This window comes from Pocillopora damicornis, chromosome 13 (genome assembly GCF_964200805.1).
Source record: "Pocillopora damicornis chromosome 13, jaPocDami1.2, whole genome shotgun sequence".
NCBI classification, from domain to species: Eukaryota; Metazoa; Cnidaria; class Anthozoa; order Scleractinia; family Pocilloporidae; genus Pocillopora; species Pocillopora damicornis.
In genome coordinates this window covers 2,993,222-3,011,186 of record NC_142682.1, presented here as the reverse complement: position 1 = coordinate 3,011,186, position 17,965 = coordinate 2,993,222, and the positions used below count along the sequence as shown (strand labels likewise).

Sequence of the window (17,965 nt, the reverse complement as noted above, 5' to 3'; positions counted from 1 at the left end):
TTGCGCGCTATTTGTGCAAAACGAAACCAATCAAGATAAAACAAAACAACAATTTAACTGCTGTCTAATTACGTGAAGAAATTTCGCGCAGTCCTCAGAGTTGATTGTGATCCAAACAATTAAGTCATCGCTACGTCACGAAATATCAAAGCTCACCGAGCAACAAATTTTGCCTTCGAAATGTACGATGAGCACATTTCTCGTGATCCCAAAATTTTTACAGTGTACCTTAAACAATTTGAAGCTTACTTCCTTCTGTATGAAATATGAGTCCTTATGTTCAATAATGAATCATCTCATTTTAATATAGGCACTCGTGCTCATGATATTCCCCTCGTGGAAAAAGAGCAAATTTCTGTTACCAGCTGATACATTTCTCGAGTATGTTATTACATTCTTATCAATAAAGGGCAAAATTACTGAGCGCTGATTGGTTGAGAGAGAGGGCATTTTTTTCTTAATCGAGGGCATTTTTAGTAATCAAGAGAGGGCATGATTACCTGTTAATGATTGGCTAATCCGTTGCATAGCGACTGCGCGCGTGATTTTCCTTCGTATAAATTTTGCCCTTTATTGATAAACAAGTAATCCCATGAGACCTCGTACTATTAAGGATTAATTGCACTTGAGTTTTCAAAATTTTCCAAATTGCCCTCGTCGCTTCGCGACTCGGGCAATTTTGGAAAATTTTGAAAACTCTCGTGCAATAAATCCTTAATAGTACTTGGCCTCATGTGATTACCTATACATACTAATTTCCATTATTTTTAGCCACTACAAATTAGGATAAGATTACTAATCGAGTGTTTCACTAAAGTGTAGGATTCCTGGCGAAAGTCCCTAAATGTTACCGAAAGCGAAAGCGGAAATAGAGAGCTAACACAGTATATTTCACTTTCTTTCAATCCAACTTCAACAAAATAGCTTTAAAATCAAAGCACAAACGAAATAAAAGCAAGAGACACAAAAGCATGGTACACTATATTTCAGTTGTGTCACTAACTAGGAACATACGTGATCGATCACAAGTTGTTTATTTTGACGCTAAAATGAAGACATTTAGATGAATCATGCATTAATCATACCACATAAAAACCAGAGCGGAGCAAATATTTGTGTCATAACGACTCTATGTGTGTCCGACAGACTGACACGACTAAACTAAAACAATGCTCTGGCTTTCTTTAAACTGTTAACCGAGATGTGATTTGCAGTCAGAACACGGTCTAAAATACTAAATTGTCGCTGTATTTATAGTCTACATGCCCATTGTTCGCTCCTCTAGAGAACCAAAGTTTACTGCGTTTTACTTACCAGTATAAAAAAAGTTCCAAACTTCACAAGCAATATTCACTGCGAAGCTTGTGAGAATCTCAATTGATTTCCGTGAAGAAACTATAAAACGAAATTTCCGTAATTCCATATAAGACGAACAACTCCCTTTGTTCCCATTCTTCTTACGACTAGGATTGGTGTTTTATTACAACAAGCCAAGACAAGATTTTCTATCGCCTCTGCAGGTACACAAAAGGGACCACGAGTGACCACGAATGATCACGAGTGGCCACGAATAACCACGAATTACCGTAAATGACCACGAGTAAAGGCGAGTGGCCACGAATCACTCTGAATGACCACTAGTAAAGGCGAGAGATCACGAATGGCCATTTATTTTCCCTCCCCGGACCTCAGTCACTTTTACAAATTGTCGCCACACCACAAGCCACGCAAGTTGGTTTCATCATTCTCCTCACTCTGTCCTTGAGAGTAGCAATGGTGACGGCATTCATACTCGCAAATAGATTGTTGTTCGGCATATAATAATGCGGACAGTTTTTATTTTCTAAAAATGTCTCCAAACAACGAAGCACATCCAAGAAACGCTCGCCTATCTTATCCTTGCTCCATTTCATGGGATCATTGATCGCATCCCCAACTAGGAACAGAACGGTTTGTAAATGGTACAGCGATAACTCTCGCAGAGTTTGGTCTCGTCTTCTTATTTCAGCCAATGTTAAAAACAAGCAATATTTCGCTGTACCCAAGGTGCATAATTTCTTCTTTTCAGCTGACAAAAATGACAATTGCCAAAGTGTTTCTGGGTCGCTTAAAGGCAGAGGACACGCTTTACCGACAACAAACGATGGTGGAACGGATTTGGAAAATCTCCGACACCACTCCAAATTTTCCCGTAATATTACAATCGTGGGTATCAATTCTACGGCTATGAATCCACTTATCTCTTTTATTTGCAGAACTATGGTCGAACCTTCGCAGAAAACTTCCACATTCTGGACATCACTTGGATACTCATCGCTTCCTTCTTCGATGTTATTTTTGAAAGATTTTAAAGTGTTTTTCATCGTTAAGTGAAGTTTTGACCTAACAAGATTTGCTGATAGGAATCCATCGTTGTCAAGACAATCTTGCCAAGTTTCACAATCATCAAGTTGCAGTCTCACAAAGCCATCTTCTTCGGCGTGATGGATGGAAAAGCTTCCATTTTCATCAAGGTACACAGGGACACCAAATTCAAAGCGATCGTCTTCTATTTCCACCATATCACCATAATTTGCCCCATTACGTAGAATTTCCCCGACGGTAAAGCGATTGTTAACGACTTGTGCATTAATCAACATTTTAAACGCGAGAGAAAAAGCCAGTTGCTTGTTTCGTTTGACCTGAGCTCTTGTCTTCCTGACCCGACGGGAATAAAACCTGTTTAGCTCGCTAGTAAGCCTCTCTTCATATTTGTATTCCTTGCAGTTTTGATGCTGCTGAAATGACGGCAGTTTGTTTAACTGAGTACACGAAGCGAACTTTTTATGCAAATTTGCATGCGACATCGCTTTTTTGTGCAAGACTCTCCTGTAAAGGTCAGAATCAGATGGAAATCGTCGTATATGGCTCCTTTGATCTCCATTTCTAGTCCCCTTTTTGCTCCTTGTCCTGAACGCGTTCATTTCGCTATAAACGCTTAGAAAAGCTATTTTGAATTAAAATTTGTATTGATTTTCCCCGCGTGTAAACAGCAATTGTACAACACCTTGCACCTGTCGTGACGTGGTCACGTGACTTAACCAGCTTGGGAGACTCAAATGACCACATTAACGGGTATTTTAAGCACTGGCGTCGCGCCTTCAAGTTGTATCATAAAACGCTTGCTCCTCTGGTTTTAATATTCTGCTCATTGGGATAACAAGAGATCATCCAAAGAATTCCCCTTCGTTTCTCTTCCTGTTAGAAACTTTGCGCTTTGAGGCCGCAATCAATCAATCAATCAATCAAGCGTTTTAAAAACTACGACAACGACAACGACGACGTCGAAGCATCAAAAGTAATTTAAATTTTCACTTGCTTCTTTATTTAACACCACCAAACGCTTGTGCCGTATACTCGTGACGAAAAAGGTTGAAGAGCTTAAGGTTGTAATCCAGTTCTAAAAAAAAGTCTCAATTCTCGTGTAACGTTTTTAACCTTCCCAAGACAGAGAAACTTTGACTCGTTACTTCACCTGGTGCCTTACATTATTGTAAACTTGCAAAATCAGTGAAACAAGTGAACTCAAAAAACAATATTCCCAAGGCTTTTTGCCTGGCTTTCTTGTTAATGGCAGTTTAACGAAAGGCTCTAAACATTTGTCTTCTACGGTTAGTTCTTATGTCCTAGAATGTCGTGTTAGATCATGACATCCCCTTGCTTCAAAACATATAATTTCCTGTTCGACGGATTTCGATGAACATGCATGAATGAAAAGGAAACAAAGCTAAATCCAGCGAAGGAAAGTGTTACCGAGGGACATTTGTTTTTCTTTGGTACCTTTTAACCTAAGTGTGTTTGCTGAAAATTGTTTGTTATTTCTTGATCGTGTCTTTAAACTAACCTACATAGGTATCTGAAAATCTTAGTTCAGGTTCTGGGTCGAAGTCAAACAAGTCACTGAATGCTGAAGACATCGATTAGCCATACTACTAATCCTCTGGGTATGGTCAAATTCTGGCGAAGGAGAATTGTTTTAGTCTGTGTTTGATGCTGCTGGTTTGAACTCTATTACAACAGCGTTGCAAACTGGGTTGAGCAGAGATCAAGGAGTTTCGCACGTGTTTCAGTCACAGTGTCTTCCCATGACTGTTAGTCACAGTCCAGTTCGCCTACACTCAGATCCTCGCAGACAAGATTAATCAGCTGCAAGATTTCATCCGTGAGTTGGTCTTCCACTAAAGCTTCCCTTCTCCTGAAATGCTTTGACAGCTACCTCGTATTCACCTTGGTCATAGTGACTTTCGTCGTCGTCTGCATCATCAAGAAGCAAAGCAAATGGCAAATGGTCCCTGAACTTGTTTTAAACAATCAATGAGCCAATCGTAGGTTAGTAAGTTGATTTGAAATGCCAAATTCCTGCCAGCAAATATACTGAGCACCCTCAGGTCATCTATTCTGGTCATGCCACAAAGAGATGCATAGTAGACTGGTGTTTCTAGCTGATGTGCCACCTCTGATCAAATACGTCTTTCCAAAAGCTGGTGGACCACACACATTAGAATTGCCCCACTTTCTTTCTCGCGACCCACGAAATTTTTGTTTTCTGTCCTTGAATTAAAACAAAAATACGTTAGTGCTTAAGCATTCCAATAGAACCTAGGTAGTGAGTGCACCCCGAAATAGGAAGGGGGAGTTATGATGATGATTAATCAAGTTTCAGTTTAGATCATCAGTGATTTCAAACTACCCGCTCACATTATTTGGAGCAAATATCTGGTTGAAGTCTATACTTACTTTAACGAACACAGTTAAAGTCGGACAAGGTGGGAGCCAGATCAGCCGAATTAAGCAATGAATGAGGGTTTTAAAGTGTTACGGAAAAATTTAGTGGTTCTTCCGTGCGTTTGTATCGTAAAGCTTTTTCGATTACGTAGACGACCACGTGGCGATTACATGAAGTTGAGTACGCTAGAGGTCATGTCGGTTGTCAACATGAACTAATATAAAGTTACTGTGGAACCAAACGCTGTCTAATCCTTGACGTACGTAGCAAGTTCCCTCTCCGTGTCAGGAAACCGTGACGTGTTTTTCTGTTCCCGCTGCAAATGGTCTACACCAAGCTATTTTCCCAAGTTATTGTTGCGTTTCTCGCTTAAGTCCAGTTAGTAGTGCGAAAAACCTATCGTTACATAAGAAAAAATCGATGAGAGTATTTTGTTGTCTACCCAATGGTACAGCTAGCTGTGCCTAAAGGCCTAGTGACTCGGTCAGTCGTGTTTTGATCAAAAACGCCTTGTTAATTTCACGCAACCGCTCGGAGAAAAGGTAAAAATGACGAGGGAAAAACTTTACCCTCAAGTTAGAAAATTAGCGAAATAGAAAGCCACAATATTATAGTTTAATATTTCAGAGATACATTGAGTGCTTTTTCCGTAGAGAAACCCGCACGATGGTAAAACATTCTGTTACGGTATTTTCCAAACCGCCAGAAAGATACAACTCGTACAACTCAACTACTTTATTGACCAACGTAATAACTACGAAGCGATATCGACAACCAATACAATAACTATCTTTTTCACTTATCTACGGAGCGATATTAATGCTAATACAATCAGTATCCCTATAACTTAGAGCCCTTTACAAATAATATCACTTAAATCTCAGTGCACTACCGCACAACTCACAGTTCTCTTGAAAATCTTTAACAAACTGTCGACGTCCGTAATTCTTTCTCTCACGTAGCCTTCCACACGGCTTTCAATTCCAGTAAACAACTCTGTCCGGCTCTCGCTCCTCTGGGCTCTTCGCAACAGCAGTTATAACTCACTAAAAGGGTTTTTTCTTTAAGCTAGCGTGACTCCTTATATATCTTTCGGAAAAGTTCTAGAATGTTCTAGAGATCTGTAATATTGTTATTTTTAGAAACATTACACTATGATCACATCATAACAAAAATATGCTGAGTCACGGTTCTAGAAGGTTCTCCTTAAAGTTCTCGCTTAGTCATCATGACTAAATGTTCTAGAAACTTCTTCGTTCTATTTTTAATAATTATGTAACGCAACGCACTCTAAAAAACATGGGCGCTCTCCATAACAATTCGAAAATTACACTCGATTTGAGTGGGGCGTTGAAGTGGGCGTGGTCACTACATTCATGTTAAGACTATTTGTACCCCATGAGTTTGATATGTATACATTTTCGGTTATTGACGGCACCGTCGCATCGGTACATTCTATCAAACTTAAAAATGTGATTAAATCACGCTGAATCATCTCCCCAAAAAAACCTTTGGAGATCCAAAAGAACTTCACTTCGCCTTCCAAAAGCCAGATTTCAGTTAATTATTTTGTGAAGCACATAGTTAAACAACGGCTTACTTTTGACCTATTTTTAAAAAATGGTAAAATTTTGTCGCATTGTGTAAATAAATGGTCAAGAATTGTTCAAATTGCTGACAACATAAATTTCGATGATGTTTTTCAAGATTTGGTACTTTTTATTGGTCCAGGTTTTTTCAGTTTGTGACGCAACGCTTCGAGTTATGTGCTTCGAAAGCAGCATTTTGGCGGAAATAAGTCGATATTTATCCAAACGAAGTATGTTGGGATTTATTTTCCATTGAGACGTACCTAACTTTGAGATATGGGCGAAATTGATTTTTTGAACTGTTGCCTCCTAATGTTGGTAACATCCGGAGATAGAGTAATCTTACTAAATCTGATAGAAACAATACAGCTCGATCACCAAACTTATTGATCGATTCCTTTTGAAATTTACCCTCCTAATAATCGTGTTCTACAGCTCTTTGTGGCCCAAAATACAAAGATAAGCCTAAGAAGACCCAAAATACAAGATAAGCCTAAGAAGCCCTTCAACAAACATCATCAAGTCTTGAAAACGTCTTTTTAAGAACCGACGACTAGGCATCGTACATAACTAGAAAACTTTGTGCGTTCCGAAGGCGTTTGCAATTTTTGTTAATGTGACAGCTAATTCAAAACAGTTGGTGGGGTATATAAAGCTGTCTTCTTCTTATTGACGGGCGATCATTCAATTTAGCGGCTGATTTAACAATGACTAACGACAAGGGCAAAAAAGCGCGTGTTTGTGTGTCCAAAAGCCCGCACCCCCCAACACATCCAATTGTTATTTATTTTTTTTTTTTACTTTTCCGACTGTTTTTTTATTTGTACAAATTTTGATCCTCGCTTAATTGAGTCAAGACTGCTCGCTTTAATAGCCATGACCAAAATGTGTTGGACGTAACCCACGTCGCACAAATCGCATGCGAATGGTTTCAAGTGGTTTGTTAACTATTGGGTTTTATTTTGGAGCACGGAACCTGACCAATCTTTGGCTATCTTTAAAATAAGGAACGGAGAATGGGGAAATGGGAAATGGAGAATGGGAAAAGGGAATCTTTAAAATTGGGAATCTTTAAAAGCGGGAATCTTTAAAATGAGGAATCTTTGAAAGCGGGAATCTTTAAAATGGAGAATTTTTAAAAGCGTGGGATGAAATCGACCTAAAGTATGAGCGGTCTGTGGAAAAGTTGCTCATTTTTTTTTCTATTTTACGGCAGTGAACCCTTTAAATTAAAGTCTGTTGACAGTGGAAATCCCTTCTGAAGGTTGAAGGTTGTTCGACGTAACAATTCTGTTTTTGGTTCAGATGGACTAATATCGACTTCACATAGCTGTAGAACACAAAGCGCGACAATGTGGAGAATCTTTCAGATGCCAGAAAATGTCAGAGGCCCTGTCACTGTCACAACAAGGAAAGAGGAAAAGCATAAAAGTGTGAGAATTAAAAAGATAGTTTAGATTTACATGGTGTAATTGCTGATGTAAAGATGGTTGTTCTCTTTGAATATGAATAGCCTCTTTTATCTTAAGCTGAAAGCTGGTGGAGGCGTGATCTAAAACATGGAAGTTATCTGTAGAACACAAAGCGCGACAATGTGGAGAATCTTTCAGATGCCAGAAAATGTAAGAGGCCCTGTCGATGACTAAGTGCTCTCTAACACGTGTGGAAAAATGCCGGCAGGTTTCACCGACGTAACAGGCATTACAGCCAGCACATACAAACTTATAAACCACACGTGAACGGAGCCAGTCAGGGACAGGGTCTTTCACACCAAACAAGTTACCGATTTTGAAGGAAGAGAAAGCCAGTTTGATATCCAAGTCATTGCAATAGTGCTTAATAAAATGGCGGATCTTTTTTTCGAGTGATAGCAGAGAAGTAGCCTATGTAGGGTAGCTTAAAGTAGAACGTAGGTGAAGTGGTAGGAAGGGAATTCCGGGGATGATGATTGTTTTGGGTCCCAGTGATGTATACTCCTTACACCCTCTACCCTGGGCAGAGGGTGTAAGGAGTATACCTGCTCCTTACCTGCAAGAGGACATTAGTGAAGGTTAGTTTTATAATTGGACGTACATTTTCTTGGAGAATCAATTCTGGTGAAAAAAATATTGACGGTTTACAAAGTTTCCGGAGTTTCCATGTAAGCAAACAAAATTGCCAAAAGTTGCAGGGACCTCACACAAATTAAAACAATAAAACTTCCCCTATCCTCAGCGCAAGTTACCTTGTTGTTGGTTATCCTTTTGTTCTGGATTTTCTGTCACACACGTGAGAAGCTATTGAATCGCCCGCATCAAAACTTGAAAAGTTCATCTCAAGCAGGCGGCATGACGGGTGTAACTTTAGGGAAAACTAACGAAACGAGAGATTATTCAACTGTTCCAGTTGTTAAACGTCGCGTCAAACTGTTTTGACAGTCTCCTTTCTGGTTAATGTATATTAAATTTAGTATCGTACTAATTATTCAAACCCCTGGGGCTAAACTGGGAGGTGAAACCTTGGGTTTCTTCTGTCCGTAAGGATCAACTTGATAATTGAGAATTTTGTATATTTAAAATTAGGTCCATTGTTTGTTTTGCTAGTGATTCAACACGTTTACATCTTGAGTGCACCAACGCACTTAACGATTGTTATTCAGGGATTGTCGATCCTTTTACTTTTATTCCTTGACAAAGTCGACTCTTCTCGTCAATAAAGGGCTATTATGTTTATACTATAGACAAAACAATACGTGGTCGCGTGTTTAAAATAATACTCGAGTTAAAATAATAACTCAAGTTAAACACTCGAAGAGAAATTCCTTATCCACGCGTGCCCATATTTTATTCTCTATTTAGGTGAAAACAGGTTTTTGCCTTCACAATAAACGGACAGACGGACGGGGAACAACCCGAAAAACTTCTTGTGGGAAAAGGCTTTCCTGGAGGGCACTCACTGGCTGCGTGAAGGTCGGAATCTATTACGGCTGTTGACTGTCCTCGAGACAATGACTAACAACAACAAAGTTGGCTCCAACGTAGATTTACTCTGCAAGCACCACTAAGCTGACTGGTTTCCTTATTTTTGACCAAAGAGAGCTCCACAAAACAGCTCTATTTAAGCCTAAGGTACAAAGGATTAGGTGTTGCTATGAATAATCTAAAGGATCACGTAATCTACTACAACGATTGGTTGAGCAGAAATTTCCCTTTTCACAAGATTAATCACTGTACTTTCAAAAAGCTCAGGTGGATAACAACTACACAAAGGCCATGACAGGTGACGGTTACAGTTTAACACTAATTATAGTTACGATCTAATAACGACTGTTTACGGCTGACTGTATTGAAACTAGTAACATTTACGCATTGCTGAACTTAGAAAAATCTCGCAGTTTCTAAGTTGGATTTTATACATATTTTTAGCGCTAGCATAAAAACTTGATAACTAAAAGTCCTATCGTTACATTTATCAGACAAACCACTTGGAGGGCATCGAACTGTGATTAGAGTAAACCAAGAGAATCAACGAGAGATAAAAGAATCAATTCTCCTTGAAGGCTGTTGGGACTTTGCGAGGAAACTTTTGCGATGAGATTCATTTTAAGACGAGGCCCTCCGGTGGTTTCCTTCTTACAAACAATTAAGCCTGCTTCACATGGGCTGCAAATGCAAGGATTTACGCGTGTGAAATACCCAAACACAAATGAAAATGAAAATGAAAAAACAGAAAGCGTCAACGCAAAGAATTGAAGAAATGTTCCTTTACTTGAGCTTACATTGGCATTTCCTACCCACTGTGAATTGGAAACGCAAAATACAAACACAAGGCGAAAAACACAGGTTCCTTTGGCTCTATGCCACCACAAGATGGCGACATTTCGAAAGAAAAACTTGTGCAGCGTGAGAATATTTCCTGCACTTTACGATAAAAGTGTTTCCGAATTTTTAAGAAAAATTAAAAAAGAGCCTTTCTTGGAAAGATGCAGCCAGAGAAGCGGGCCTAAAGGACAGTATATTTTACGAAAGAATGTAAACATACACAGCAAATACATCGATGCAGTAATAAATTAGCTCTTGAACTATTCAGTAAAAGTTTAAGCATACATTTACCCTCTGAACTCTGTAAACAAAAACGGACGATGAAACGTATTGCGCCAGTAAAAGTCTGCGACAAAAGCTTAGTCTGATCGGAAATATTTGATATAGACTTCCACTGCGCTTGCGGCGTATGTCGCTTTCCTTGCGTTTGCATTGGACTCGTGAACTCGCTTGCATCTGCATTTGCGTTCCATTTGCTTTTCAATCCATGTGTGAACCAGGCTTTACATATGTGTGTATTTACAATAATTCTACAGCTTAATTACCTCAAATATTCCTAACGGGTGGTTTCCCCGAAAAAAATTCCGAATATTCTTCAGTCAAGAACGTTTTAGACTGAAAAAAGAGAAAATATCTCATTTTCGGTAGTTTCAGTTCCAGAATCGGTGTACTTTTGGAGAAATTCCCTGTTTCACCCGACAACAAAAATGACCGAAACTGTACTGAGATAAATAATCTATTGGTGTGTTCACATTCACTCCCTGGGAAAATTGAATGAATCAATGTGAAGACGAATGATGTCACTATGAAGAAGAAGAAGTGCCAATTTGTAGTGTTGTATTTAACTTGAGATAGAGAAATAAACATTTCACTCTTTTTCTTTTTGCGACGTTTTTGCATGAAAATGAGGCCCCAGGCCTCGAACAAGCAGCCGTTGTTACCATGGCTAAACAAGAGTGCTGCAACCTTTAAAAAGGGCATTTTTGTGCACCCCCCCTGAGTGCCTAACTGCATGCAAAATTTGAAGGGGAATTTAATATTTTCATTTCCCAAGACGTTTGATTCTTATAGAGACTTGTTCTTAAACTGTTTGGTAGAATGCCCAAAACCTTTTAGAAAATAGTGCTACTATCACCGAAGAAAATATACTTTTAACTGATCGCTGCACATGCCCTTCCACTTGGTTGCAAGTGATGAGATGCCTCAACTTATCCATTGGTTACTTATCTCCGGTACACTGCAAAGGTTGTTTATCTAGAAAGGAAAATGTGCAAAACTGAAGAGAATAGAGGAAAGTTTTATGAAGGACTCCTGTTTGTAAACAGTATAGCGGACGGTTCACATGTGTGACTAACATGAGCAACAAAGGAAAGATAGAGGAGAGCAAACTTTACGACAAAACACTTACCTGATGAAAAACTATCTCTCCGGTAATTAAAAAAATTGGGCAGAAAGGCTAAAGCAACATTAATAGCGTTTTAGTGATTAACTTTTTAAAATTTTCACTTGACGCTTTGAATAACATAATAATTTTGAATGGTTGTTGATGAGTAGCAAGTGTAGGTACAGTAATACAGTAAGGAGACATTTACCTGTCTGAGGTTGAACTCTAAAGCTCTCATCATTCTCGGTAGGAGGCTTCTGTGGTCCGTCTGAAGTGAGATAGGATACAGATTATTGTATTGTTAATTTATGACACCAGGGGTAGAGATGCCAAGACAATAATATCGAGCAGCAAGCCTTAGACAGCCACATTTTAAAATTGGATTCTCCTCTACAAGTCTTGAATTTCCGAAACATTCCCAGAATATGGTTTAGTGGAGTGATTTATGAACTTCTGATTTCATAACTTACGACACACCATATATATTATCAAAAGCAAAACATAGGCATGAGCCAAACTCGTTTCACAAATGTAACAGCTTGGTAGATTTAAGCTAAGATTACAATAATAAGGCATCGTTTGAGTTTGATTTTTGACTTTTTGGGTCGAAAAATTACGTCAGCTTAATCATAATTGCCACATGTTTCAGAGTCAAATATTCTACTTTTGCGGAGTTGTCAATTTCAGTAGTCAAACCCCATTTTGAATTAATTAGCATTGTTCCCCATGCACACGAAAAACATGTTTCTAAACTAGCAACATTCTGCTTACACTTGGTATGCAGTTTGGTTTATGACTACTAATTAAGCAAAGGTCTCTTACGTGAAGAACTTACAGCCTCCTTTTCAACGAAATGGGAATAGAGAAACCTCAAATAAAAACCCTGAAATACACTTTGTAAAAGTATGATCAGGAGGCGTTGACTATACTGCCAACCTATTTTGCTTTTATGTAAACAATGCAACAATTTCAGGACTGTAGCCCTTTTTGTCAAAACTGCAACATGGAAGTTAAGAGGATATTATGTTAAATAAACTGTAGATTGGACGTAAAATGTAAAACAATTGCGTGTGGGTGGGTGTGAGTGTGTGTGTAACTGTGAGTGAAGGAGGAGGAAAAGGGAGAGGCTAAACCCCCTTTCAAAAACATTCCTGGAACTGCCCCTAATTATATACCCTACCCTGACAAAGATACTTACTGTTTGAATTTTCCTTTTGAGATTCTCTTCTCATGAGAACAAATTCCTCAGTTGACTCCTGCATGTATGGCCGAAACTTCTTCAAAAACTCCTTAAAACCGCTCAGTTCATTCTCTATTTTAGACATTCCGTCTATCATGCGAGTGTTGATATTTATTACTTCAGTCTTTAAACCTGCTAGTTCAGTCTTGATATTCTTCATTTCAGTATGGATTCTTGTCAGTTCAGTCTTCACAACTGGTAGATCAGTATTCACCTTAGTCACATTTTCCTTGATCTTGCGCAGGTGATCTTCCATCTGCTCAAACAGAATGGCCACATCTTTTTCCCTCTCCAATTCATCTTCCAATTGTTTCTGTCTGGAAGTAGGAAAGTCGTCCTCGCCTTGGTTTCCAATCTCTTCGATTTTGGCAGTGCTTAGTTTAAGTGCAGTAAATGCATCTTTCATCAATTTAATGTAATAATCAAAGGTTTCCTTGTGAACAAATTTGGTACTTGAAGGATGAAACAATGAGTTTCTAATCAAGCGGAGCTGATCCAATGCTAAAGCAACAGTCTCCTTAAAATCCTTTGGGTTAACAACATGTGAGTGAAAAGTTCCAAAATGTAACGCACGTGGTTTGACATATTTCTCATCTAAAGTGAACAAATCACCTGTCTCGTCTTCCTCAGCAAAGGTTTTTGCATTCAGAGTGGCTCTGAATAGGGCTGTACTATCCCATTTTTTAAGTGGTTTGCGAAACATTGGTACTTCCTTTACACCACCTTCATTATTGATGAGTATGCCATAAACAATTTTGGAGTCGTCCCATTTAGGGATAGAAGCATCATCAGCATACCAATGGTCCCACATTTGAATAAATACTTCTCGGAGTTTGGCTGGAAACTCATCTACCACAATAGTAGTTAGCTTGAAAAAGTTCAGTTGCTCAGGAGTAAAAGCTTGCATCTTGGAGCATACAGCAAGTGGGTTTCAGTTATCAATGTCGACTGAAGATCACATCTGAAAAAACGGGAAAATGCACATGTAGCATTTATAATGTCCACAAAAAAGTTAAAGAGCAATCCAAAAGATGCTTAATGTACAATTACCATTTCTAATGAAAAAACTGAGAAGAGAAACGTTACAAATGTGTTTCAATATCTCACAGATAACCCTTCTTCTGAATTCAGTGATGAAGATTACATCACAGGTGTTCAGATTACTAAGAAAGGTTTTCCCAAAGTAAAAAAAAGACTTATGAGATAAAACTTCATCTTGATCCAAGCAAAGGGTTTCATAGCAGTCATGTAGGTCTGAATATGTTACAACTACAAACTAGCGAATATACTGTCATTTTTTAAATATATATTTCCCTTCATCATCAATTGACCATTCAACAGTCCAAATATCTGCTACCAGTAGTATTGAGACAGTTCAAGATCATCAACTGATACGTTTAGTGATCACAGCTGAAGAATGATTCATCTTCATAAATGCAATAACATGACTCCCATTTAATTCATGATATAGTTTTAAAAAATAAAGCTGGTATTAATTATACATAAGATTTTCAAGTTTGTGTCACAACCTATGGTGTTAAAGGGTATCACAATGATGTCTCAACAAGTGTTTGGGACAGAGTTTATAACCTACAAAATGACTCTCTTGAGTTTAAAATTCAAGTAAAGATGACAAAAGAGTTGATTGTACAAAATGCTGTTAATGACAACAATCTGGTAACTAAGAAAACATTGGAAGATGCTGTCATGAGAAGATTTTACTACTGTCATAACCTAGCACACAACAAATCAACATTAGTAAAATTTGTTTTGAGTGGAGCTAATGTTTTAATGTCAAATAGTGCTTATTTCTGCATAAACAATAATGCATTAACTGTTCAAGAAGGCAGCTTGTACGAGTTTCATTTCAAAGACAGTTATAAGGGAGGCGCTGCTGCTTTACAAATAAGAATGTCAGACACAAAGGGAACAAGAATCACAAATATTTTCATAAATCGTCAAGATACAAATAATAAATGGATTGATATAAATATTTTTCATAATGTAAGGTTATTGCCAGGACATTGATTAAACTTTTGCCTTGATACAAATATTAGTGGAGTTTTACATGGAGGCATTTATTGTAATATTTTAGTCAAGAAACTTTAATTTTATATATCATAAAATATATCTATGAAAGAACTAAAACAATTTTCCATTTCAATCATATAGACAAAAACATTGACAAAAATCAATTAAATGAGATCAAATCCTTGTAACAATTTTATCATAAAAATTTTTGGCTATACAGGAGAGCATATAAATATTTCAAACAACTGAATTTACATGTAATATGTAATTTGTCATCAGCATGTCTTATTGTATCAGGCACAATAGCAGGATACATATCTCTGTATCGCTTAAGACTTACAGTGAAATAAAGAATTTCGGAAAAAAAATTGAGCCATATTGTTCTGCTCACATATCATATGAAAAAATACTGGTTGATTTGTGATCATTCATGAGGCAAATCATATAACAATCAAGATTACTTGACTCAGCTCAGGGTTCTTGATGACATCCTCATCAATATGTGTCCTCTATTTGACAAGTGGGATAAACAATACTCACAAAAATTTATCTCCAAATAATTGTTTTGATATTGTCCCCAATTAACTTTTGAATCTCTCTCCAATAGTGCCTATAAAATGCTAATTTTCTTTTTGATTTGGATATTGGTATATTTTTGTATTGTAATTTCATCATCTTGAATATTTTTTTAAAATGAAATTGATGTGGATCATTCTTTTATGATCACCATTAATTTGAGGGAGTAATCTCTCAATCTTTTCAAAAATCTCTAATATCTTCTTTTTGAGTTATTCTTTTTATCTTAAGAAATAACTCTATGTTAGCAAGTAGAGTGGTATATATATTGCACAAATCAGATTGTTGCATTAGGGTATGTATCTTGCACCAAACAGATTGCCACATTAAGGTATGTATCTTACACCAATCAGATTGCTGCATAAGGGTATGTATCTTGCACCAATCATATCACAGTATTTGGATATCATGCACCAATCACAGCATTCGAGTATTGTTTTTTTTTTGTAAATGATGTCATGGAATCAGGGGGCTGTGCACAAAGAATGACATTAACCAGGAATTTTGGGCTCATGTGATAAGTGTTATGACTGAAGCCTTTGCAAGAGCCTTGTAGAGTGAGGTCAAGATTTATAAGGATATGAAAAGTTCACATTTATTTTCATTGTTAGTATAATTTTTAAGTTAAAATGTGTTTTCTCCGCTCTTTTTCTTACAACACACATGCAAAACAACTTATATTCCATCATGTACTATCAAAACAATGTCCAAAGTCCAATCAGAACATACCCAATCATTGCACTACATGAATATTAGGCATTTTTTCACATGCTTGAATTGTATTTTACCAATCAAATTCCATTTTGCCACATTAGACTTTGCTCAGTCACATGCCATTTCCTTGAAAACAACCTGCATTTTTTCACGTATTCTAACTGCATTATCCAATTCTACTGAAAAAAATTCACATGAAACTTAATGCTACTGTTAGTGAATTTTCCACGCATTCTCCCACATTTTGACTTTTTCTCCCAATAAAATTTGCTTTTAGCTACCTTGGAATTAACCCAATCCTGTGTCAATTCCTTGTAGACAACCTACACTTTATCACTTTATCACAGAGGGCAAAGTCCAGATAGGCAACAACAAATAGAGGAGCCCTCTTTGAAATATTATCATTTCCTCTTTGATTTGGGTCTAATGGAGAAAGAACAGTTTCAGTCTGCTTTCCGTAGTAAAATTACTTGAAATTAAATTTTGAGGAGACTAACTGTAGACGAATGAGTTTGATTTTCTTTCTATGTGGAGAATGGCTCAGAATCACAACCATTGATAAGGAAATTCTAAAATTCGTTCAGCCCGAACTTCGAAGTCATTGCGCCCGATGTATATGTCGTCTTATCTATGAGTTGTGTAGGGTTCTTTAAAATGGTATCTTAAATAAAACTAGTGTTTTATGAATTTTTGTAACGAAATACAACTGACTTTTTGCCTCAAATATTTGCCCTCGATGTGTGTATTACATAACAAAATTGTTTCCCTTTTGATCGCAGAAGTTCCTAAGAAAATAAATATTCTAGCGGTTGAATTAGCTGTTTGTTTTGATAACACGGTCAACAAATATCTACAAACATTACTAAAAGAAATTTAAAAAATGGAATGACAGCTTTTAGTCTTTGTAATTCGATACACTATTTGTTCGTCGGGAAGATCGAATTCCATTCTCGAGCGGAACGACCTACACATGCCAAATGTTAGTTCCCTCTTTTGAGAGCCACAGTTTACTGCATTTTACTCACCAATTTCGAAGAGGGTTTCACTCTTTACAAGCGATATTCACTGCGAGGTTGGAAACGTGCATGAGTAAAAACATGCATTTCAATTTGCTTGCTTTGCGAAGAAGACTACGCACGCATATTATGTAAATTTTAGTTTGCTACGAGACACCGCTGGTACGCACCTGCATCGGTTTCCCGCTGAAGAATTGCGAAAATACGTCGGAAAACAGCAATGGATCGAGTACTTGAGACAACCTTTCTTGTCATTCTTCCCGCTGTAACTTAACGCGGCAAAGTCTAAAAATTGTTGTGTGATGTGTGGAAGGAAGTTAATTTTAAAAAGCAAAAGATTGTACAAACGACTTTGAGTCTTGTCTTGTGACTGGCTGGGCGATCATGTAGATGATGTTTTTTGTGAAGGATGCAAGAGCACGAACGAATTGGAATGTATACTATGATCGTGTCGTGTCATTGCTATCTCAAATTATAATAAAGTTCGGATATAACGCGCGCTGTCATTGGTTGAAAGGGCGTGCTCTATGAGAGTATAGAGCATAGAACTGAGCTAAAGCTGTCACGCCATCTGCCAAATTATTCTATGTTCGACCTTTTCCGGGACTTCTTTTTAGCTTTTTTCCGATAATTGAAAGTGAAATTTCGGAACAAGCGAGCCGGCAAGTAGCAACGGAAGAACCAAACAAAGGTTTGTAAACATACCAGGCGCCGTAATTTATGTTATTAAAACGTGAGCAGATATGAAAATCCTTAAAGGAAAAACAAAATAGACATTCTGAGTTTCAAAGATTTTTACGCTCAGTTAGATTGCAAGCTTAAGTACGGTAATAAAAATCAAACACAGCAA

At 37.6% G+C, this 17,965-nt stretch overlaps 2 protein-coding genes and 1 pseudogene across 4 annotated transcripts in view; all 3 read right to left on the bottom strand.

Annotated features, from left to right (window-relative positions):
* Nucleotides 1-17,965, bottom strand: part of LOC149035016 (uncharacterized) — a 36,338-nt pseudogene that overhangs the window by 7,114 nt on the left and 11,259 nt on the right. The window lies entirely within an intron of this gene.
* Nucleotides 280-3,581, bottom strand: LOC113671252 (cyclic GMP-AMP synthase-like receptor 1). Its single transcript, XM_027187455.2, has one exon. It carries the CDS (start codon nt 2,961-2,963, stop codon nt 1,689-1,691), a length of 1,275 nt encoding a protein of 424 aa, XP_027043256.2. The 5' UTR covers nt 2,964-3,581; the 3' UTR covers nt 280-1,688.
* On the bottom strand, nt 9,360-17,233 carry LOC149035017 (uncharacterized). 2 transcript variants are annotated; one of them, XM_089191165.1, is made up of 4 exons: nt 17,125-17,233; nt 12,737-13,739; nt 11,747-11,806; nt 9,360-11,408 (listed from the first exon to the last, which is right to left on the bottom strand). In XM_089191165.1, exons 2-4 carry the CDS (start codon nt 13,683-13,685, stop codon nt 11,374-11,376), a joined length of 1,044 nt encoding a protein of 347 aa, XP_089047291.1. In that variant the 5' UTR covers nt 13,686-13,739; nt 17,125-17,233; the 3' UTR covers nt 9,360-11,373. The 2 variants fall into 2 exon arrangements, with proteins under 2 accessions (XP_089047291.1, XP_089047292.1); XM_089191166.1 differs by having other exon boundaries at nt 12,993-13,739; nt 17,125-17,222.

What these genes read in the sequence shown, in the direction of transcription:
- LOC113671252 (XM_027187455.2), bottom strand. Translation starts at nt 2,963, where the DNA reads ATGAACGCGTTCAGGACAAGGAGCAAAAAGGGGACTAGAAATGGAGAT.
- LOC149035017 (XM_089191165.1), bottom strand. Translation starts at nt 13,685, where the DNA reads ATGCAAGCTTTTACTCCTGAGCAACTGAACTTTTTCAAGCTAACTACT. An exon ending in TCAAAAGGAAAATTCAAACA is followed by an intron (nt 11,807 to 12,736) that starts GTAAGTATCTTT and finishes ATCTCACTTCAG; the next exon opens with ACGGACCACAGAAGCCTCCT. An exon ending in TAGAGTTCAACCTCAGACAG is followed by an intron (nt 11,409 to 11,746) that starts GTAAATGTCTCC and finishes TTTCCTTTCTAG; the next exon opens with ATAAACAACCTTTGCAGTGT.